The 24,817-nt window shown below is 33.2% G+C and overlaps 3 protein-coding genes across 3 annotated transcripts; 1 reads left to right on the forward strand and 2 right to left on the reverse strand.

The window, feature by feature from the left end:
- Positions 1 to 7,031: 7,031 nt before the first annotated feature.
- On the reverse strand, positions 7,032 to 10,936 carry LOC129292247 (silicon efflux transporter LSI3-like). Its single transcript, XM_054929814.1, has 3 exons — positions 9,205 to 10,936; positions 8,916 to 9,105; positions 7,032 to 7,386 (listed from the first exon to the last, which is right to left on the reverse strand). The coding sequence occupies exons 1-3, from the start codon at positions 10,354 to 10,356 to the stop codon at positions 7,124 to 7,126; spliced, it is 1,605 nt and encodes a 534-aa protein (XP_054785789.1). The 5' UTR covers positions 10,357 to 10,936; the 3' UTR covers positions 7,032 to 7,123.
- An 831-nt stretch (positions 10,937 to 11,767) lies between these two features.
- On the forward strand, positions 11,768 to 16,145 carry LOC129292640 (sec-independent protein translocase protein TATB, chloroplastic). Its single transcript, XM_054930230.1, has 6 exons — positions 11,768 to 12,104; positions 12,237 to 12,352; positions 14,394 to 14,453; positions 14,548 to 14,713; positions 15,705 to 15,845; positions 15,944 to 16,145. Exons 1-6 carry the CDS (start codon positions 11,867 to 11,869, stop codon positions 16,000 to 16,002), a joined length of 780 nt encoding a protein of 259 aa, XP_054786205.1. The 5' UTR covers positions 11,768 to 11,866; the 3' UTR covers positions 16,003 to 16,145.
- Positions 16,146 to 18,211: 2,066 nt separating this feature from the next.
- On the reverse strand, positions 18,212 to 23,753 carry LOC129292672 (BAHD acyltransferase DCR). Its single transcript, XM_054930268.1, has 2 exons — positions 23,231 to 23,753; positions 18,212 to 19,670 (listed from the first exon to the last, which is right to left on the reverse strand). Exons 1-2 carry the CDS (start codon positions 23,684 to 23,686, stop codon positions 18,771 to 18,773), a joined length of 1,356 nt encoding a protein of 451 aa, XP_054786243.1. The 5' UTR covers positions 23,687 to 23,753; the 3' UTR covers positions 18,212 to 18,770.
- Positions 23,754 to 24,817: the final 1,064 nt, after the last annotated feature.

Below are 24,817 nucleotides of genomic sequence, written 5' to 3' on the forward strand. Positions count from 1 at the left end.
GCGGGCCACCTGGGCAAGAAAAGAGAATAAAAAAGTATAGAATTGTGTTCTGTGCCACATGCCGTGGTGCGTGGTTGGTTCGCCACGGCGTACAAACATAATTTAAACGTAACAAGCTTCTCTGTGCCATGCACCGTGACAGAGGGTATCGTGCATCGCGGCACACGGCCAAAAATCTGATAAATCAGCTGGTGAGCTGCATGAAAATAGAAGAGAGAAAGACATTTAGTCCCATTGTTTATAGATTAAAGCTACAAACACCCAAAGTAAGATCATGATGCCTTCTTTTTCCTTTCTCTCCATCATTTATGATTATTTATGGTAAGATTTGAGTTGGGAGATGGATTTTCAATCTATAAGAGTATGGGTTCGATTCCATTGGTTAAAATGAGATTAATAGGAGTGATTTAATGTATTAGACCACCACATTGATGATTTTAGAAGTGGTTAGTCTATAGGAGCATTTAATATCTGAAATTGGTATTTATGAGATAGTTGGGAGAGCTTAATATGTATTAATGATGGTTTGAAGTGTTATTAATGATAATGTACATCAATGGAATCTAATGAGCCCATTGGGTATGAATGGGTAGTGGTTATAAGTTGGTCAAATAGTATATGAGGAGTTTTATATTGATAAAGCTTGAAGAGTTAGATGATAATGATATCCTTGTGATATGGTTGTAGAGAGGTTCGTCTTGGAACCATTCAAGCTCGTTGAAGCTTGAAGAAGTTGATATAGTTAGGGGTAAACTTTTGACTTCTTAAAGGTTTGAGGTAATCGAGTAAAACTTAATTTTTATAGTTGAATGTTAATTATGTTTGTGAAATGTGATTTATGAGTTTAAATTGATGATGCATATTGGCAAATACTTGATTGTGAAATGGTTTTGGAAAAAAGAAAACCTTGATTCTACCACCCTTAATGTTTTATAAAATTACTTGTGATTTATTACTATAAGTGGAGAATTGTAATGAAATATGAGTTAATTATGAGCATAAATGTTATGTGAGTTCATTGTTTGAGAAATGAATGTTAAAATGCATATTATGTGTGAAATGTGCATAGCATGATTATTGGCAAGAGTTCGCCTAGGGAGAAGAGTAGATTAGTTGAAATCCATGTGGTATTGGCAGTGACCGTTAGAATCGGGAACTAGCCTTGGCACCGACCATTAGAATCGAGAGGTAACCTTTGTCCCATAGTTAATTTGAGACTGTCTCACTTGTTCTACGAGGGACTTAAACCTAATTAGTCTCCATCGGTTCATGAGGAGGCTAGATCAGGGGTATGACACCCCATGGTTGTTAGTATTGGGAGAAACCATATTACATAAGTGAGTGAGTTAACCCTAACCCAGAAGCTCCTTATAAGTGAAAGGATGGGTTAGTCCGTGAAGGAGATAGCCTCGTGATAGTCACCAGTTTTGTGTCGGAGATAATAGGAGGATATAAGGTTGGCATATGATCATGCATATGAGTCCGACCACATGGTTGTTAGTGTTGTGGTCTAGCGCATGTTAAGGGCGCATAGTTGTTATTTTTGCGACCCTGAGTATGTTTTTAAAAATAACATGATATAGTGTTTTGTGGCAAGCCCGGTCACATGGTTGTTAGTTTTATGAACCATGGCCTAATACTATGTGATATATGTGTTATATGCCTATTTACATCTATTTATAATTAATATGTAATTGTAAAGATTAAGTGAAACTTGGTTATTGAGTGGTTATACTCACCCTTCAATTCTCAATATTTTCAGGGACTAGCTCATTGGATTTGAGTCAAGAAAAACACATAGAGACTTAGGATTTATGGAATAAATCCTCTTTATATCTCTCTTTAGTTGTTTACATGTGTAATTGTTAATGTATTTTCCAATTAAGAGCAATTGTCATGATTGGTGTACCACTTGCATGATTTTATGTTTAACTAGTGTATTTTGTGTTTTGGGTTAGTGAGTTTTTGTTGTGAACCCCATGAATAGGGCCAAAATACTTGTGCAAGTAGGAACATATGTATTTTTTAGAAATATAAATGAAATGGTTGTTTTTGTGCAACTTTTCCTCCATCTCTATGTTTTGTGAAAATTGGGGTTAAGTGGTGATTTTATAAAATAAGTGTATTTGTTTGCATGTGGTGTGTTGCATGAGTCCGTAAGAGTCTACTGAGTGTGTTCGGAGGGTTGGTGTAGGCTATTGGCACATGTGGTTGAGTTAGAACACCCCATTTGAAAAATTTTATGAAAATGTATCAAAATAGGTTTTAGTGTCTAACTTTTATTAGAAAATGAATGTGAAACCTGTGCCATTAGTTAGAGCTAGGAGAAAGCTCCATGTAGACATTGAAACCACTTTAATCAGACGTCGGACGAAGATTTAGGACGTGTCGAAAGTTCTTTCCCTGTACTGTCAAATATAGCATTGATCTATCAAATTTTATGCATTGCACCACGGCACATGACGCCTCACACCATGGCACATGACACAAAGGAGACACGCCATGGCGCACGAACTGTAAGCCATGGCGCACGTGTCATTTTCTGTACATAAATGGTTTTTAAGTTCTAAAATTCATTATTTTAGGTCCTAATTAATTTTCAAGCTTTCGCTTTGTTTTCAAAACTCTAATTTGGAGTCCTTAAAACATGTTTGAGATTTAAACGATTAAAAATTGGGATTCCTTGACATTGGTTTTGAGAAATTCATTTATAAACCCTATAGTTTGATAATTCTTGTAAGTTAAGCCCTGGATTATCATAATTTAGAGTTAAGTATGATTTATCCTCAAGGAGGTTACAAGTGGTCAAATTGAGCATGTGATATTCTATATGTAATATTGTGTGTCAATCAGGTGCTGCTAATTCTTTTGGACTTAGTTTAAAACCTAAAGTGGTTTAATGAACCAAAGGGTTGGATTTGAATGCTTGGGGTACTTGATTTTAAAAGAAAAGTATCTTTTTACATCAAAGTGTCTAAATTAAGTTCAAATCATTAGATTAAATCTGAACTTATTTCATTAGTTAGTTTATTTCATAAGCTTCTTGTAAACGTCTGAATCAACTTGATCGAATGTCAAATAAGGATTTGGTGCACGTTAAAAGATCATCGTCACTATTGTAAATGATAGCTTGTTGTCATTTGTCAGCAGAAGGGCACTGTGGCGTATCTCCTTGTGTCATAATGCAGCCCCATTAAGGTGCCCTGATCTTTCTATGTTATGTGTCATAGCGCACATACACAAAGGGACTTCTACGCCACAATGCGCTTGTGAGGGAGAGTATTTTTATGATGTGATTTTCATTTTAGTATTTTTAGGGTTGTGTTCCCCTACCCTTCTACTTATATTTGAGCAACTTTAACTTAAAGTCAAGATCTTACATTTTAAAAATGATTTAAGAGTGTTCTGATAGTAGGTTTACTTAGTATTGTGTTTAAAATTTCATACTAACATTTAACAGTGAGGTGGGGTTGTAGAGTCTGACTCTCTCATCTAACCTGTACTTATGATTTGTAGTACTGGGTGTTTGGTAAAGCCTGTGGTTGCTTTAGGGGACTTTACACTAATAAACTTAAGCCTGCTAGTCCTAAAAAAGCTAACTTCAGGTCTGGACTCAATTGCGGCATAGTGAGCATTGACTACTTTGATGTTGCTAGTGTGGAAGGGGAAGACAGTGGTGATCTCCATGCAACAGCCATCAAGTCAGGTGTACCAAGTATTCGATGTGGTGCTACTATTGTCAGAGGCAGTGCTTGTACTTCGGGAAAGGCAAAAACACCATGAGCTACTTAGAGTCAATCAAATTTATGCCATCTTTCCTAGTGAACCTTATCAATTTCCTACTTGATTTGCACATGAGTTCATCAGCATCTTCCATAAAGATGAACCTGTGTGCTTGTTTCTAAGTGAACCCTTGTCAATCTTCTTCTAAAGTTTTTACATGTGCTACTCTTGTTTGCATGCCACATAAGTAGAGTTTTAATCTAGAGACTTAAAAAAGTTGGCATCCACCTAAGTATAGTTAGTCAACTAATAATCAAACTTTGATATGTTAAAATTAGACAAGATTACTTTGTTTTTGAAACGTCAAAGAGAATATTGTACTTTTTAAAATTTTAGAATATCAATTGTGCCACGTACAAAAATTTAAGAGTGTATTTGCACTTTAACTCAATGCAAAATTGAAGATACCTAACTTCAATGTTTATCACACTAATGAGCACCAGTGTAATGAGATTTAGACCATTTAAATTTTGATTTAAATAGTTTAAATTTAAAATATTATTTTATTATATATTTATTAAAATAAAAATAATTTTAATAATTTTTTTATTTTCAATTTGATCTAAATTTAATTTGAAGAGTCTAATTTAATATTAAAGTTTTTATAATTGCTACAAATATAAGTTATAAAAATTTTAATATTAAATTATTGAAGCATAAATTATTGCAAAATTCATGAGTGACTTTAATATATCAATACCAAAAAAAAGGAAAAGTATGCAATTGTTTTATCTGAAAACAATATCATTGATTTAGGGATAATCCCCTGCTTATTTTGTTTCTACATTTTAGACTTATGCCCAAATATTGGAGCTTTTGGTCCTTGGGGCAATTTTTCCCGGCTTCATTTGGCACCAATCCAATATCCAAATCACAACCTCCAAGAAATGCATGTACGTGAGCGAGACCGACTAAAATAATTGTCAATGTTGACTTAAGTTGTTAATTGATTTAATCACTTCGAATGAGTTCCACGCTATGCAACCAAACCTTGTTGCTTCTGAATAAAGAAAAATATTCAATTAACAACAATTACTTAATTACTAAATTGATTAACAGTTTCCTTTTCTTATAATATAGATTGTGACAGATAATAATAATTATCAATATAATGAAAACAATCCTAGTAATATCAAGACCAAAATATGGGATTAATTTACGTGGTGCGCTCCTATTTGTCCGTCTGTTGCTGGACATGATATTTAATTTTAAGTTCCTTTCAGACACTCTGGTTTTAATTTAATCACCTCTTCATCGTCAATGGGCCCATAAATTTAATTAATATTTCCTGTAGTTTCATAAATAAATTTGCGTTTGTCAGCTTATAAAAATACTGTAGTTGATAAAAATATTGTTCCAGAGAGACAGATTGGGAAGCGTGTATATGCAGAGAAAATTTGATGAAGGAACTTGTTCTGAGCATGTTGAGATTCGCACATGGCGATGGTGACAATATTCTTCTCGTCTGTAATGCGTCCAAATCTGAACACGTATTCGATCGTGTTGGCATTTATCGTATGTATCTATTGGTAATTTGCTTTTTAATTAGTCCTATTAGTACCTGATTAATTTAGCGACAATTCAATTTATCCTTCAAAGAACAATTTATTCAAACCACTAATAATTAAAATGGTGATTAGATGCACTGCTTCATTATAGTTTATAATATATGGCTAGACTATATATGATCTAATCACAATCACAGGTTAAATAACTGTGGTTTATAAATTCAATGGTCTGAATGTAACCATGGTTTGATTCCCGGTCTCACCGTGAAGGTGTTACATCAATCAGGCTAATCACACTTGTAAAAATCAATTAGTTATATATTGATCAATGAACTGTTTATTAGTTTAAATTAGATAATTGCCAGTTTGCCACAAATATTGTTGGTTGCAACTGTACACTTTCTTAAATGGTAAATTTTGTTCGGATTAAACACGCTTTTATTATAATAGTTAAAATTCACAGCAAGCAAATATACTCTGTTGGAATATTATTTATGGATTAGCATTAATTAATAAATCCAAACAGATTGATCTTTATGATTTTGTATGGATCGTGATATGTGGACCACACAAGTGAGCTCAATGGACAGAAGTCCAACCTACAATCCAATAGCCGTCAGTTATTTCCTATTTCTTAACTGATTGAGTTAGAGATAATATAATTTAATTATTTTAATTATATAATAATGCAGTTACCGATCTGATTCTTATATAAGTCGATCAATCAATAACCACTAAACATACGACTTATTTTATTCTGCTCCATTATCTTTGCACTCTCTAAAGACTCTGGGGACCAGTGAGTTGTGCATCTATCTACATTCGAGGTAATCAAGCTTTCTCAACCGCTCATGAATTCTTCAGGTATGATCATATTATTTTATTCTATCATATTCAATTATATATATAAATTGAGATATTGAATCAACACTTGGTATACTCATCATTTGAAACTAATCCTTACAGGGATAGGCTGCTTTATATTAAAGGATATGCTCAAATAAGCAATGGACATTGATCTACTAGAAAGAATTATGATCGTTTAAATGTGAAATCTTGAATTTAAATTTGTGTAAATATAGAAAATGTTATCAGAAAAGGTATATCCAATTGAGTCAGATAATATTCAAATCTCATATAGAAAGATATAATTATAGTAAAAAAAAGATATACTCAAATTATATGAATTTATTTCACTTCAAAAATATGCTCATTACTTGAAACTAATCGTGTGCTCAGTATTCTCGAACCCACGCAGGTAGATATAAACACTTTGTATTTTTTTTTTTTTGGAAAAATTAATTTTCTGATTCCTCTAGTTTTTTTTAAATGTTAAATTAGGTTTTTATAGTTTATTTTGTTTTAATCAAATTCTTATAGTTTGATCAATTAAATTTTAAATTTTTTTAAAAAAGTGAAATAAAAAATTTTCACATTTTTGTGAAAAGATTATATAATTTTAATAACTCAAAATTTATATAATTAAGTTATGTTTTTTAAATAACTTTCATACATATAGAATCTTCATAAAAAGTTTAATAAAAATATAAACATTGTATTAAATCAATTTTTTTTAGCCAAAAGCATTAAATCAAATTTTCTATAAATTTTAAAAGTGTCTTTGCTTTAGAAAAGCTAATCATTCATTAATAATTTTATCATTCAAGAACTAACATATCCAATTGATCAAACTATAAGGGTTTGATTGAAACAAAATAAACATAAGGAGCTAATTTAAAATTGAGAAAAATTAGAAGAACCTATAGATTGATTTTTTCCATTTATTTTTATTGAAGCAAAACAGAGACAAAGTCATATATACGATACATCTATCATCTAATGAGAGTCAAACCAATGGCAGTGACCACAAGAGTAGAAGGGAGTCCGAACTTGAGATGGTTCAAGAAGGTCAAATTGTAAGCAAGGTCTGGTGTTCTGCGAGCTTGCTCGCACACTATCAAGTTCGCTGCTGATCCTAAGAGGGACAGATTCCCTGCAACCGTGCTCACCCATGCTAAGATGAGCCATGCCTTCTTCTTTTCTTCACTTGAGATTGCAGCTGCTGATGCTGCAATCCTTGCTCCCAGCAACAGAACTATACATACCAAATAACAACACTCCATTAATCTCACATATGCATGTGCACATTATATTACAGCTAAGTATAGGCCATCTAGATTAGAGTAGACCAATGGTACATTATACTACAGCTTATGCCTATAGGGTTGGGCCCATTTGAGTGTGTGGATTCAGCTTAAATATCTTTTACAAAGTCTCTCTGATGAGAAATATGGAAAATATTATTTTAGAAGGAGATAATTAATAGCTATGTTACTTTTAGATTGCTTCTGATTGTTGGTTTCCTTTTTCAGCAAGTGGGATTATTTTAATTAGCAAGTGGTAGAGGTTGTGTCTCATGGAAAAAGAAACCTCATGTCTATGCTGAAATGTAATTTTGAGGGGGACTGAATGATGAATGAATATTAGAAAAGAAGTTCTGATTGCTCCCCCCCCCCCCCAATGTTTTGATTCATTCTCTCTTGCTCCCCCACTGTTCTGCCCTTCTCTCTCTGTATTCCTCTTCTCTTCTCCCTCTCTTTTCTCGTCTACTCTCTCTCAGTCTCTGTTTCTGCCCCCACTCCCATTTCCTTTCTATTTAAGCTAGCGTGAGTGTGTGTGTGTGTGTGTGTTGCATCACTCTCTGACTTTTGGTTTTCAACAGAAATGAAGATAAAATAATTTTCTTTTCAGAAACGTTAAGATGGATCACATTTTATGGCACAATCATCAACAATATTACTATTATGTTTTCATTATGTGAACTCAATGTTCTTTTCTGCATATCAAGTAACTATATGAGCAAAGGGCAATCTGAAACATAGTTCTTCTGTTCATGTATCCGTATATTCAGAGTGAATGCAGGCTCAATCCTCAAAGATGACTATCAACAGTTCCATATAAGCTGATCAGTTAAGATCCTAAACTCCCCAACCAATGACATAGAATCACTGAATTTCAGAATTACAATTCCGTGAAATTGTCAAAGGCTGAAAATTTTGCGAATCCTTTCTTCAATTTGTAACGGATTATCTGTCCCACAAAAGCCCATTTCCCGTATGAAATTAACTCGTCGCGGCTCAAAATTGCCCAGTCAATTACGTTAGGTTTCTAAATTGTGGAGTCTAGCTCATTCTCAATATTTTACAGCAAGCACTTAAGTAGACACTACAGTAATAGTTTTTGTCTCATCCCTGTATGCTTTACTTTGCTATTTCTACAACCAATTTTGCCAGCAATAGTACTTATTATCCTGACAATGTCCAAGCCTACGCTTGAAAAAACTTAATCTGGAATTTAAATGCTTTATTAATTTGTACAAGTAACTCCTACTAACAAGTACCATATGTGGCCTGTAATTTATAATCAACAAGATTTTGCTTTTCCTTTTTAAATATTTGCCTCATTGAACGTGAAGAACAGGGAAATTGCTGGTCAATGCTAAACTAAAATGTGAAGCGTTCAAATTTTAACATGATTCAGGTGATATACCAGGAAGAATAAAGGTAAAAGTGAAAACATCAAAGATATGGAAAAATTGCATTGGAAGGAAATTTGTCAACGTACCTGTTGGTACATTTGAGGCCAAATTTGAAAGTATAATTATGACTATGGCAAGCACTGCTATTCCACTGGCACTATCTACTTTAGAATAGGGCTCCATCAATTCCCACAAAGCACTTGGAATTCCAGTTTTATTGAAGCCATCTACCGTGATAAACATTCCACAGAAGAATATCAAAAGTGAATATGAAACCTGTTCCAAGAGGTAAAATTAGTTCTCAGCCATTGTGGAGTGTTCGAGAGGCAACAAAATAGAGTGTAGCTCGGGTTTCTTACTAGTTGTAGCCTTTACCTTCTCTAAGCTTGGCCTAGCATCCTTGAAATCAAGAACTACCAAAGCAAGTGCAGCAGTAATTGCAGTCCATGACATGTTCATTCCCAAAAGCAAAGCAACTAACATTCCTAATGTGATAATGTAAACACAACCTTTCCAGACTACGCGCTTCAATTTTGGGTTTAAAATGTCATTTCCTTCGAAAAAATTTGTATCACTTGATCTATCTGCTGCTGCAACAGCCATTGAATGACTGTTTTCCTCCCTTGTCTGGGAAGTCATGCCCTTCATTTCATCATTTAATCCATTTGCGTTTATTGCAGAATCCACTACGTTGTTAGAGACCCATTGAATTTCACTTGAGCTTCCGCGGTTTCTCAGACTCTGAACCTGGGGAGAGTTTCGGATGCTAACAGATTCTAAATAGTTCGATTCTTGAGAGCTGAAGGATGTCAAGTGAGACATTGTGGCTGGAGAAAACCTATGAGAATTGACCTCCTCTTCTGCTACATCTTCCTCAGCAGCATCTTCTTCATCCTTATGAGTAGACAATACCTTCCAAAACATGGACAGAAGAATCAAAGCATTCACGACAATCCCCAAAAGCATAGCAGGAAGAATCCCAATCAAGAATTCTCCGAATGATATGCCACTCTCAACAGCTATTACCAGATTTTGGGGATTCCCTATTGGTGTTGCAGAGGACCCAATATTAGCACTTGAAGCAAGGGCCAGGAGTAATGGATGGGGAGGCAAATTATGCTGCCTTGCAACTTTCAATACAAATTCAGTCAAAACAACACAAGAGGTATCATTGGTGAAGAGAGCACTTGAGATAGCAGAAATCAGACAGACTCGACAAAGTAAGTCCTTGGCCCCTCTACTTTTCCAAGACAGTAACTTCCCCAAGTACTTGAACATGTCTGCTCTCTCAAGATATATACTCACAACCATTGTACCAAAAAGAAGACCCAGAATTGCTAGATCAATGGCAGCATAAGCTTGATTTGGCGATAGAACTTGAAAGATGACCATGAGCATGGCACCTAGAAGGGACCCAGCAGTTCTGCCTATGGGAAGAAAAGGCACAGCAGGGAAAACTGCTAACACCCAGAAGATCGCAAAGGCAATTGAACCGAGAATCACTTTTGGAATAGGAGCTAGTGCCATTATTGAAGCCAAACAAATCGAGTAAATTAGTTTCAACTTCCCAAAAGAAAAAACTTAAGAAGCCCACATCTAGCTAGGCCATTGAAAATAGCATGCTAATTAGAATTCGGTATGGGAGAATGAAATTCCCTGAACTTGAAAAGCGAGCATTTGACAGTTAGCAACTTAGCATGCATTCCCATCAAATCCAAAGAATGAATTCCCTAAGGTCCTCCTAGCTCCACCATTTCCAGGACCAAGATGCTTGATAATTTCTCCAGCATTTTCAGGACATGAAGATAATGGAATTGGAAGATTAAGTAGAGAGAACGGAAGAATAAGAGTGTGAGGTTGCAAAGAGGTGCTATTGGAGTGGTAAATATAATGGGATCGGGAGTGCAATTTGAATATTGAAAGACGAAAGTTGAAGGCTTGGCTGAAGGATCGGAAAGAGGGTGGCGAACTTTCGATTTTGGATGAAGGCCGAAATGACAACACAGGAGAAAAGGAACAGGATTGAACGAGAAAGAAATTGAAACATTAAATTTTTTATACAATTTTGGATTGTTTTCTTTTTCGGCTGAAATCTTGGACGATAGCGAAGTGCGCTGGGAAACTCCATGATTGTACCCTGGGACCTTCCTCCGTTGACTCCCTCCTTTGCATATCTAACCGTCTAGATTAAATTTGAATAATTTATATTTAAACTTTATTAGGACAGTTGAAATTTAATGTAGATGATTTAAATTTTTTTAATAATTTTTGTACATTTTTATTTTAATAATAAATTATTAAAAATAAAAAATAATCTTTTAACGCGCACTTTTTAAAAATATTTTTTAAAAATTAAAAAATTTAAATTTAAATTGTTTAAAAATATGTATATTCAATTTATTAAATTATAAAAAAATTTAAAGTTAAATTTCAATTATTAACACTAAATCTAGATTGTCTAGATTCATGATCCAATGAATTTATCATTTTTTATAAATATATAAATTTTATTTTAATATATATAAAATAAAAACAAAAATTTTAAATTTTAAATCTAAACCATTCATGTATCATCATTATCAAGGTGCAATAACGGTGGAGGAGAGGAAGTTAATGGGAGAGAACTCGAGTCAATCCGAAATTCCTAATCAAGAGATAATGCTTGGCGCATTTTCCAGCAAGATCAGAATCTTAATTCGTCATGTTATAACTTGTGAGGGATCGGTTCTTTTTATTAGACCCATCACTTTGGTGGCTACAACTTACAACTTGTAATCTGTCAAGACATTAAGATGGGTCAAATTGGTTCGGATAACTGGACTTTTAGGCCTAGCCCCAAGCCGATGAATTTCTGGGCGTGTCCGTGTGCTCCAATTTGGCCCATGAGCTAAAACCCATCATAATTCATCCAAAACCCAAATAATAACAAACAACTACTTTTTGTTTTCCTTTGGAACGGGATAGGACTGTTCGCGATTTTGCGCCCATGTATCAACGATCAACGGAAAAATTTCCTGGCTGAAAAAGCTGTCTTCAAATGATACACTCTTTGGGAATGGCTTCAGCAATTTCTACTTCCACAGTGTCATGTCCAATATCATCTACGAGCTCAAGGCCAGCGATTAGTGCAGTTTCGTCTTCAGTTATTTCACATTCTAAAACTATAAATTTCCATCTTTATTCATGGTTATCTCCACTGGATCGACGCCTTTTCTCGCCGTGGAATGGTCTAAAGCATCTGGGTATCTCAAGTGAACCGAAATCTCTCTGTACAGGTAAGAACTCTCATGTGGAGCTCTCGTGTCTCGGTTTCTGTTTCCTCTGTCGCTTATTCTGGAATTCCCTTTTTTAATTGTATTTTTCGCTGATAATTTCTTGTTTACTTGAGCGAATTAATGGTGGTACAGACCGAAGGACTAAGGGCAAGGTGATTTATGCATCTCTTTTCGGGGTTGGAGCTCCTGAAGCTCTGGTAATTGGGGTCGTGGCTTTGTTGGTATTTGGTCCTAAAGGTCTTGCTGAGGTGAGTTTTATACTTAGATGAGTGTCAACACCACCATCTTTTTCACTTTCTCGGTAATTTCCTCGTGTAGTAACATTTCAGTTGCTTATCTTGGATTTGCAATCAACTATATCACTATATATAATATAAAATCCTTAGCAAGGTGTGCTGTTGAAATGCGGTTCATTCTTCAATTAATCAATTGCAAAGTGTAATACCAACTTGGAAATAATATAATATTCATGACCACAAGAGTCTGAATACTCTGCTATAAGTATTGAAAGAGATTGTAAGAGAAGAGAGAATCAGAAGAGAGGAAGTGACCTTATGCACAATGTCACTCATTTGCGTCATTCTTGTGCTACTACACTACTACACATAGTGGAGTAAAAAATAGTGTAGGAAGATAGTTTAAGACAGTAAAGAGAGAATGGATACAACAACAGTACCAGCAATGAGTCTTATTCCACTAGATAGGATCGACTATATGAGTTGTATGACGTCATTATGCTCTATTATTTACTAAACTTTTAAGAATGTTGTTAACTAAGAGGTCTCGATCAACAATTTTTATAAGTGTTTTCTTTGGTATTTCTCTGCACCTTTTCACAGGGTTTAAAATTATTTGTTTCACTCTCCTCGCTGATGCATCCCACGATCTTCTTCGTACATGTTTAAGCCATCTCAAACAATTTTTTATCATTTTCCCCTTAATGAGTGCTACACCCACTTAGTAAAGATAGAATGGGTACATAGACCTCATATACACTTCCACTACTTGCTGTCACTCTTACCACTCGTATCATGGGTTATGCAAACTGATGAAAGAATGATGAGCTGGTAGATTTCTTGAGGAGAAGTGGGAAGCAGGCCAGAGGTCTAGGGAAGTTGAGAGAAACTGACACATCAACATTTAGAAAACTGAACTTAATTAAGATGGGCTAACAAACTCTATGGCATGAATAATGGGTTTTCTCTGTGGGTTTAAGGATCTAGAAAGAGTTCATCCAAGTAAAACAAGACACTAAAAATGGTTAAAAATTTGAAAAAAATGTTATATTATTTGAAAATTAACCCCAAGGGAAAAAAAAAAAAAAAGACTATTGTGCTAACGTTTGACCTATAAATTAACTATCCAAGAATAATAATCATATAAACAGTGTGCCATTAAATAATCAAGTCATAAAATACTTATGTTGTTTGAAAGTGAATGAATAACAACATAAATAACACTCTTTAAAGTAAATAACTGATCTTCCGATTACTTTGGAGTTGTTGGGCTGGGATTTGTGGTTCTATATGATTATATTGTTCTAAATTATTAACTTCATAGCTATGACTTTATTACGATGGGCTTTTAGGGCTATCTGTCTATGAAAAATAATTCTAGTGTATGCAAAGGTGCCCGACTTTGACCAAAACAGTGTCGTCACCTGACAGGGTAACATGCTTAGACGTCTCCTGGCACCTCTTAAGGACCTTTGACAACACTGCTACAGAGTTATCTTTTCATTTTGTCTAGAGGAAAGGATTGAACTCAGCTTCAATACCTTTAACGACCAATGAGTTTGCAATAAAATGATTAAAGATGAGAGATTTACTCATACTCCAGAGAATTTTGTAGGGCAGCCTTATAAGTCGGCATTTTCTTACATGATAATATACTCAAATGATTACATTACATGAGATCTGTTTAAGATAATTAGGGTTTCCTTGATATGATATTCCAGCTTTCTGAAATGTTGAAGTTGTATATATCCAAAACCAGAATCTCAACATCACCAGAGTATCCCACGTCAATTAAATTAAAATTGGATACATGTGTTGAGATAGTTTTACCTAATCTTTGTCATTTTTGTTGTTGGTATTAATTTTGTTTCTCTTTCTCCACTTGACCCCCTCTTCAAGCATCCCATGAAAAGGGCAGTATGATTTGATCATTCAAATTACAATTGGATACAAGTGTTTGGAAATTTTGAAAATACTTTTGTTGGTGGTTGTGGTGGTTTTCTCTCTTTCTTCTCTTGGACCCTTGCTCTTGTGCTGAGACATCCAGCTGCAGGTTGCCCGAAATCTGGGGAAAACATTGCGAGCATTTCAACCCACTATTAGAGAGCTTCAGGTAGGTAAAACATCTTTAGAAATGAAACCATTGGGCTGATTTCAGTTGATAGATGCTTCCTTGTTATTACTCTCTATCTTTGTTGCCCCTTCAGGAAGTTTCAAATGAATTCAAGAGCACACTTGAGCGGGAGATTGGTCTTGATGACATTTCAACTCCAACGCAGAACATGTACAGATCCAATGTACCCAACAATGTCACTAGCTCAAATCCATCATCCACTGTCGATGCCAATAATTCTCAAGTTGCAGTTGACTCCAGTGAGTGATCTAGTAACTGTTTAATGTTTATCTACTTATAAAATGAATCCTTACTTGTAGTTCATTGTTTTCTCTTATTGGTAGTACTATACTCTGTATGCAATAAGGGTATATGACATTTATAGACAAGTTATCATATTTCTCAGCTAGCTAAACACCCTGCGTTGTGATTAGACACATGTTTCCAATAGGTTATCTGCTCTAATATCATCCTCGCCTTTGTTTTCTTTAGTTGGGAAAAAGAAACATTAGATTAATCTAATCCGCTTTGAGAAAACTACTGGCAGGGGTTCCTATTTAATATTTAATCTTCTCAATAATCTTAAGTCTTCTTCAAAAAGACCTTATAATTTAATTGAAAATTTACTTGTTTCTCAGAATTATATTTCCAAGAAGCCTTAAAGGTGGCTATTTGTGTGACTCTTTCACTGTAAGCTCGGTCTGTCTACTTGTTCTATCCTATCAAATATGAATAAGGCTCCAGGAACTGCATCCATCCCAAGAGGTCATGAGGTCATCATTGAAACCAGCAAAACTAACAAACTCAAGAATTTTACATCTTTCCTATGGGATGTCAAAAACAAATGAATGTCACGTTGAAAGCCTAAAAATATAAATATTGCAATAGATGAGATAGAGAGAAGAAAAGGATAAAATACTTTTGGTACTATGTTTGTCTCAGCAGTTGTGCATATTCTTTTTTTTTTTTTTTTTTCCTTCTAACGCTTGGTGCTTGCTTCCTAGACTCGCAAAGCATAAGACTGAGTGTGCCTTCTCCTTTTCTTTCTAAAGATAAGTGTCGTCACTCATCTTGTGTAATTAACTCGCTGCTTTCAAAAGTTGGTTTTACCAATTTTATGATTAATCAAAAGATAATGCATGCAGCATGTTTCTTGTGTTCATCCCTTTTTGCCTCCCTTGCCTTTTGCCTTAAAACGAATCCCAGAATATAGCCCTTTTAAGGTCCTTGATATTGAGAATGTTTGTGCAGATCCAGATAGAGCTTACAGCGCTGAGGAGTACCTGAAGATCACCGAAGAGCAGTTAAGGGCATCTTCCGCCTTACAACAGGAAGCACAGGCACCCCCTCCTCCAGAAGGAGGCCAAATTGAATCTCAAATCCAGCCTCCTGGTTAGTCATTTTCTGATAGCTGTACTAGTTCTCTACATTCTTCTTTATGCGTTCCAATCTTTCCTCTGATGTGTTTGGCTCAATTTGGGATATTATAGATGCAAGGGAATCAGCCATTACTGAGCCGCCGCCACAGAAGCTTGAAAGTGAGACATAGCCGCTCTTGGGTTTCATAGGCAGTTAAACAATCTCTTCATCCGATGTTCCAATTATAAGTATAGTACCCTGAATGTGGGTACTATTTCTGGATTATGTAGTGGTTGGGACAAGAAATGACAAGAGTCACTCAATTTTGCTTTATTTTTGTTAACTGATTAAATTAGGATTCTCCACAATCATCTAATTATACATTTGAAAAAAGAGTGACCCAAATGCTTTCTCTTTTAACTGATATAATCATTGTCTTATAATTAGGTTAAGCCACTTAATCATCCAGAGGTCTATATAAGCCGCTCATGCTTACCATAAACTAATTATATATCAATATTAACAAAAGAAAAGGGTCCATTTTTGGGATGCCATCAGAGTGACAGAAAGTAGGACACTTCAACTACGAACCCCTGCATTTGCCACCCTTGAACCACCCCTTACTTCTTGAAAATCCCAACTAGTTGATCATAGATCTACGATATTTCAAAAAAAAAAATCAAATTATTCCTCAAGTTGTTTTGCCTGGATTTAAAATTTTTTTTTGAAGGATTATTAGTGTGTGAAACTGAGATTTGCCACCATGCATTGCTGGTAGAAGCTGAGATATAAAGCAGACTCACAAACTCCACCTAATCTTCTCCACATGTGATTCATTTGATTGTGAAATTGTTTGCCTCTTTTCAGCAATCACGAGACCATTAAAGAGCCGGTGGATTTAGGTGAGGGTAAAAAAACTAGATAAATAAATTGGCCATGCCCTTGGCACATTAACATATACTCCTACAGCATGTAGTGTGTGTATATATACACTTATTATAAATAGTATCACAATCCTATATTTGCAATATCGTTACCCCCCCCCCCCTACAACCAAAATAAAAAAAATTACTGTCGCTAGCCTGATTCTAATCGAGTTAATTTGATGACATTTTGAAGCATTAACGATCAATAAATAATAGTAGTTGGCAGTTAGGACACTGCTAAATCTGGTCGAATGAGTTATTCTTAATTTGGATTGTGAAATTTTTTCTATTTTTCATATTTCATATTGTTGGCATAAAAGTTGCTAGTAAGTTGAATGAATAAATAATGGTCCCAAAATTTATGAGGCAAGATGTTATCCAATTGACTGAAGTGGGTGGGAACTGGAAAGCACATCAATTTGGTTTAGGTGGACTGTGATATTTATCGGGATTTAAACTCTCTAGAATTGAGATTCCTTAATTTCTATGAATTTTTTTAGTATTTTTCTCATCTATTATTTCATAGAAAATATAAAATCTTTTTTTTTTTTAAAAATTTAAAATTTACAAATCTTAATTTCAAAAAATTTAAATATTATTTATTGCTACCGTGAGATATCGATCTAATTAAACGTTCCAAAATAATGCTCACTAGCACACACCAAAACCAGATTCCTTGCAAAAGCACCTTTCAAGTTTCAACTATAAATAACGGCATTTATCACCCTACTCTACTCTCATTACCTCCTTATATAGAGCTGTCCCCCATTGATACTTCTCCAAATCTAGTTTCTCGTTGATAAATTTCTGTAAAATAAAATCTAAAAAAATACAAACAATTTTAAGATGTGATTACTGTGTAAAAAAGTTACATAATAGAACACATAGTATTAAATTTGATGAAGGATTTTTTTTCTATAATATCATTCATTTCTAAAATTTTAGGTTTCTTATCATCAAGATATTTTATCCACTCATGACACAATTATAATTTTTTAGGCCCTGAAGATAATTTGAGTTATTGAAGTTCGTTGTATATTTTGCAAGGTTCGACGAAATTAACTTTTCCCCTCTTTCTTTCTTTAATTTTTGGCCTTGTATATTTGCTTGCTTGATTTGGTTATATTTGAGTCAAGCCTCCAGAGTGAACACAACACACCCCACACACACACACACAAATTATTCTCATATAGTGCCTTTTCTGGAATAAGGTTAACGAAAATTTGTCTGGAAATACAAATTTAGCATTTTCACCCCAAAATTCTTTCTTTTAGTCACCTCTAGCCATTTGATTCGAATTTTTGGGAATAATAGACCACACAAAGCGAGCCGATCAAGAGTAGAATTTCCAACCTCTCTAACAAATAAATAGCATAATTATATTGCTAAGCTTGGATTCTCTCATTTTTGCTATACTTAAAGAAATTTCACTTTCTTGTTTTCAACTTCATCATCTCCAATATCATATATAAATTAAAGACATTGCAAAATCATGCACCAATAGTTATTGCAGTCCAGGCTATTGATTACATCACATAAATTAAAAATTTACGCACTTCACGGCCATTGAAAAATTCTTAGGTATAATACAGTAATTATCATTATACAACATGCAATAGCTAGCCCAGATTTGTTTAAATCTTTTGAGCTATTGAATGTATTATATGCCACATTTTACCCAAGAATTTATCCATAGATAATACTAGTCTAATTAATATTGCACAAACTTCTACTACATCAACGAATCACAGCATTGATACCCAAAGAGCAAAACAGAAATAGTCAAAACAAAGCCGTTATCACGCAATAACGATCCTCTGCACATTTTTTTTTTTCTTGTAAAATCATTGTAGAGAATTCATCATAACGAGAGACATGAACATATATAAGAATGTGTATTAGATCAATCAGATCAATTTTGATCTGTTTATTTAATCGTTCATATCTCTCCAAATTCTACAATAATTTTACAGTAAAAAAAAAATACAGAGAACAAACTTGCATGTGAATTATAGGTACGTACATAGGAGTTTTAAAGGTCCATGAGGAACTCTTCGTCTTCCTCCAACCTAGCCATAGCCTCACTCTCCAAGGTCAGTTCCACGTCGATGCTCCTCCCTCCACTCTTGCCTGGATACAGATAAACCATTCCATCGAACTTGTTATTTGATCCACTCCTCACGTTCTCCGGCGATCCCCACCCGAAATCCACGTCGTAAACCTTGAACCGCGGCGAGCTTCCGACCGCCACGCAGTTCACTCCAGCATCTTTGAACTGGAAAATCTTCGGTGCGCTTTCCCACTCCTTGTTCCGCTCATCTATGGCCTTCGCTGTGTGTGCTTCTATGGCTTTCTGAATCAACGACGCACCGAATTCCGGCGGGCTAGCAGACAACAACCCGGCTGCCGTAACGGTGAATATCGCCTGGATCAGGTTTCCAAAGTAAGTCTCCGGCATCGGCGGGTCTACCCGTTTCCGGCAGTCGACGAAGACAGTGAAGACGGTGTAATCTTCCGGCCTGAGGTTACGTGCATAGGTTACGCGACGCCAGATATGGACAGAGAGGGCTTGGAATGTGGAGAATGGTTTTGACCCGTCGGATGGGAGTCTTTCGTTGACCGCTGACTTGATCTTGTCGATTGCTGACTCGGAGAACTTGAAGATCTTCTCTCTGAGAACCGGAGGTGGTGGGGCCTGCTTAACATCACCGTTGGACTTACCAGCAAGTGGGTCCGCAGATGGGAGCGTGAGGTCGAGCTTCACTCGCGTGTTTCGCGCCTTGGTTCGCTCCAAGAACGGTGCTGCGGAGACTGTAGGTGAGCCGCAGCAGATCGCGGCCCACGAGCTCATGAAGTGCCACGTGGAGGTTCCATCAAGGACCGCATGGTTGAAGGCGCATCCCATCGCTAACCCGTCCTTCAGCTTCGTTAACTGTAATCGAACATTCAAAACAAGCAATCAAGTGCTTGTTTACTTTCACTTTGGAAATAATTGAAACTATAAACTGAATTAATTAGCATTAAGAACCTGTGACAACTAATTACTCGCTCCGTTTTATACATATAAAAAAATTATATTATAAAAATTTATTAACTATAATAATTATATTTAAAGATAAAAAAAATAAATTAAAATATTCTATATTAATTATTTTTTATTAATATAAATTATGATAGATAATTTAAAAAATGTATAATAAATAGTTATTGAAATATGTGATAATTAATTACTCACTCTGTTTTTATATATAAAAAAATTATATCACAAAATTTAAAAAATTTTATTAACCATAATAATTACTCACTCCGTTCCAAATTATAATACATTTTTAGATAAAATTTTATATATCAATAAATCTTATTAAATACATCTAATAATCTTATTTTTTTAAAATAAAAATATAAACTTTTCAAAACACCCATTATTTAATATAATGAAAAAAAAGTGATAGAAATTAATTATAGAGAGAAAAAATATAATATTAAAATTAGAGTATTTAATAAAATATTAATATATTCAAAATGTCTTATATTTTAAAAAAAAATTCCTTCAAACGTGCCCTATAATTTAAGACAGAGGGAATATATCTAAAAATAAAAAAATTAAATTAAAATGTCTTATGTTAATCAATAATAAATATGTGTTAATTATTTTTTGTTAATATAAATTAGGAGGAATGATTTGAAAAATGTGTAAGAAATAGTTATTGAAATATGTGATTTTACTCATGTTAAAAATAATAAAAAATAATAATTTTTTTATAAATAAAAATGGAGTTGTATTTGTTAAGATGGCCTGTGAATGGAATGATTCATGGGGACCCAAAAAAGGGTGGGCCCATAGGCAAATGTCCGAGGCAGCGCCCACTTACTTGGCTGAAGAATGTAATGCTGGGACGAGTAACTTACTCTTCCGGCACTATTTATCATTTATAGAAGGAAAAAAAAAATTAATTTTGATTACATTTTTAAAACATTTCATTATTTTTTACATTCATATTTATTTTTTATCATATTAAATACTATAAAAAAATTATTAAAAATTATTCTTTTTATCTTATTAAAGGGTATAGGTGAAAATTTTATTATTTCCTCCGATTTAAAATATAAGTATTTTTTGAGTTAATTTTAGTTTAAAATATAAGCAATTTAGTACATATAAAAATTATTTTTATTATTTTACCATTTGTATTTATCAACTTAGATGATTAGATCATTGTTTAAAGTTATCGTTTATTCCCTCGATTTTAATTTGTAGGAAAAACTATCATTTTTTACTTATTTTTTATATAAACAAAATAACCTATTTTAATAAGCATTTATTATATATTTTTTAAATCACCTCTCATAATTTTCATTAATAAAAAATAATTAATGCATGCTTATGTTAATTAAAATAGAATATTTCAATCCAATTGTTTTATTTTTAGAGATAGTTATTATGATTAATCAATTTTATTAAACTATGTGATACAATTTTTTTTTCTAATATATAAAAATGAAAGGAGTATTCATCAAGAAGAACATTGGGAGCTAGGAGTCTAGGACTAAGAGTAAAAATAATAATAATATATATTTTTTAAAAAATGAAGACTTATTGGTGTGAATTTGTTTAAAAATTTGTTTATATTTTGGATCGAAGAGAGTAAATTTTAAAACATAATTAATAATGTTTAAATTTTTTCTTAATTTCAGTTAAAGCTAAGAATTCAAGCGGGCTTGACCTGTTCGGGCTAGAGCAAACCTGAATAGGCCTAATTCCCTAAAAAACTTAAATAACTAAGTTCAACCCAAATTATTTCAAGCTTCGGGCGGCTTGAATATTCAAATTTTATTTTAAAATTATTTTTAATTAATTTTTTAACTTTAAAATTAATTATTTTATTTTATAAAAAATATAAAATATATATTTTTGATACTTAAATAATGTGTGGGAATCAAATATATGATATTTTAGCATAAATAACCTAAAACTTAAAAAATTAATTAATATTTATTATATCTTATATATTTTTTAAAAATAAACTTTTTGATTTGGGTAAGCCTAAATGGGCTCGAACATAAAAAAATTATAATCTTTTAAAGTTTGATCCTAAACTTTTTTAAATAGATTTCAGTTAGTTCATTAAACTCGACTCGAATTATCAGTTTTAATTTTAATAAATTATGTTAAAAGTTATTTATAAATAATAGTAGAGGCGTAATAAATATGAGAAGCTACCCTCTGTTCCGGTAATAAATAATTATCAGAACAATACACTCAATCACTCATTATTAGCATTACCAGCCTCCACCCTTCAACATGTCAATATTTCATTCCTATGAAACGACATCTAGCCTCACATTGAGGACTAAAATTGGAAAACACAACGCATGTATGATATATCAAAGTTTTGGCACGGTTTCTAATTCCATGCAATCATTTTGCATTGTACGACTATTCCTTACCCTTTATATAATTGACTGATCGTACTTTTTTTTTTTTTTTATGTGTCGCTACAAAGCATCTTTTCAATTAAAAAAAAAGAAAAAAGAAAAAAGAGTTACCTGGCACGTACGTATATAGCATATCTTAAAATCTTACTTCGACAATTATAGAAGAAAAAAAATCATGTTGAATATGAAAGTTCACGATGAAGCTGTTCCAGTCAGTCAAAAAACCACTGATTACAGAGTTTTTGTCACCCCCCACGTTTTTTCTTCTTTACGAAAAGTATGTTCCATTACCCATACGTTATGTAATGTTTGAAAAGTTGAAGATCAAATTGAACTTTACCCTTTCAGCCAGCCCTTCCAATTTCTTCATCATTTAGAATATTACAATATAAAAAAACTTTCACATTTAAAGATTAAAAAATGAATCATAGATATATAAATTTAATAAGTATTTAACCAAATAGTTTAAACTATTTGATAAAATATAGTATCTTTAAGCATATTTAATATAAAAAATCTCACATGATATCATGAGTCATTCGATTGGGAGACTAAAAAACAAAAAAAAAGAGCAAAAAGAGAAAAAAGAATGAAAGAATGAAAAAAATACAACAAAACATTAAAGAGAGAGAGAGAAGGAGAAGAAAAAGAAGAAGAAATTAAATAAATGTGAGTTGTAGAACTAAAAAAATATAAGCCTAAGCAACAAGAAAAAAAAGTTGAAAATGAGAGAAAGAGAGGAAGTAGTAGAAAGAATATTAAAATATAAAAATCTTAGATCTAAAAATTAAAAAATGAATTATAGATATATAAATTAAAAAGTATTTAGTTAAATGACTTAAACTATTTTAATAGAGCATACTATCCTTAAACACGTTTAATGTTAGAAATGTCACACGGATAACCAATTTTCTGTTCCTATGGTCACTCACTAACGAAAACAGAGCAATCCCCTAAACCAAACGTTATTTGACACCAAAAATCAGTACTTGTTCTGTCAGAATTCACATGAACAAATAAATCAAAGAATGAGCAAATTAAGTATGGAAAAATTACCTGAATTGCCAACAAGGGCCTGTGCATGCCTTCCAAATTGAGGATCCCAGTATAAGGAATGAGCTCCTTCAAAGTGTTTGTGCTCTCTGCAACGGTTAGATCCGCCACTGAAACGTCAGCTTCGGCCACAGCTTGAACGACCTCGACACCAACAACACCACCGTCTTCTGCATCATCTTCATCATTGTACTCAACTCTGAAAACCCCTTCTTCATCCTTCCCAAGCTTCCCAGCAAGCTGATAAAACTCTTCAAGCACCACACTCAGACCTTCTTTCAGCTTCTTCACCATCCCCTCATAGTCATCTCCTTTGTAGAACAGAAGCTTCTGGTTGTAGTAGAAGGCCAAGTATGGGAGATCGAAGGTGACGAGTTGACACTCCTTCTTCCCCAGCTTTTCCCTGGGCTTCACGTGGCTTTTCTCTAAGATCTTCAGCTTCAAGAGCTCAGAAGCCATTTTTTGTTTGTTTGGTTGCAGAAGCAGGAAGGTTAAGGAAATGAGATGAATTAACGATGGGGTTTGAAATTTGGAGTGATGAGGTTGCTGCGTGGAAGGGGGTTGGCATTTATAGGAGCTGTTGCCTCTCGAGCATTGGTGTGAGGCATTTATTGGATTTATGGGAACGGTTGTGACCAATTAATAACCCTCACACTTGGTTATGGGGAAGTTGAGGCTGTGAAATATTAGTATCAATTTCTGAGTAATTTAATTGTGACCTACTAATAGTTGAGGAACACTACACCCCTACTATTTCCGGTTCTCATTATAGGATAAAATTAATTAAATTTATGTTTTTTAAAGAGTAATAATTAATATCTTTAAAATTATACTATCTACAAATTATAATATAAGTTATGATTAACTAATTTATCTTTTATAAAATTAGTTAAAATTTTTATTTTCTAAATATTTTTATATCTTTTTGTAGATAATATTTTTTTTACATCTTTTTAATTGTACCATTGAATGAAATAAATATAATATTTAACTTCTTTAAAATATCCTTATTAATTACTTGAGTAAAATAAAATATTTTGACTAAAATTACAAAATTAAAATATTTTGACTAAAATGCTCTTATGATTAATCCTTCATTTTTTGCTAATTTAATGATTTATCATCTAATGAAGGGTAATTAAGGAGAGATTTATACCCCATCCGCTCTATATTATATGATATTTCCTCTATCTCAAATTATAAAATACTTTTAGAAGAGATTTATCATCTCAAAATATATGACATTTTAACAAAATTAAATTTTAATTAAATAGGCTTATTTTAATATTATCATTTCCTTCTTTATTTAATACAAATTAAGTGTAGATTTAAAGTTAATAAATGAAGAATTTTAAAAGTTTATATCTTTGTTCTAAAAAATAAGATTGTTAAATATATTTAATGAGATTTATTGATATGTAAGATTTTACTTAAAAGTATTGTATAATTTTGGATAGGGTGAGTATCTTATAGAAACATATTTTGTCATTAATATAAGACACATTATATGGCATTAATTACGTTTTCCCAATGTTATCCCTCTTTGGAATAAATAAGACTTTAAAACTTTTCCATTTAATTAAAATAGTA

The sequence above is a fragment of the Prosopis cineraria genome, unplaced genomic scaffold, assembly GCF_029017545.1.
Source record: "Prosopis cineraria cultivar Desert tree isolate PC_DT_omini unplaced genomic scaffold, ASM2901754v1 PC14, whole genome shotgun sequence".
Taxonomy (NCBI): Eukaryota; Viridiplantae; Streptophyta; class Magnoliopsida; order Fabales; family Fabaceae; genus Prosopis; species Prosopis cineraria.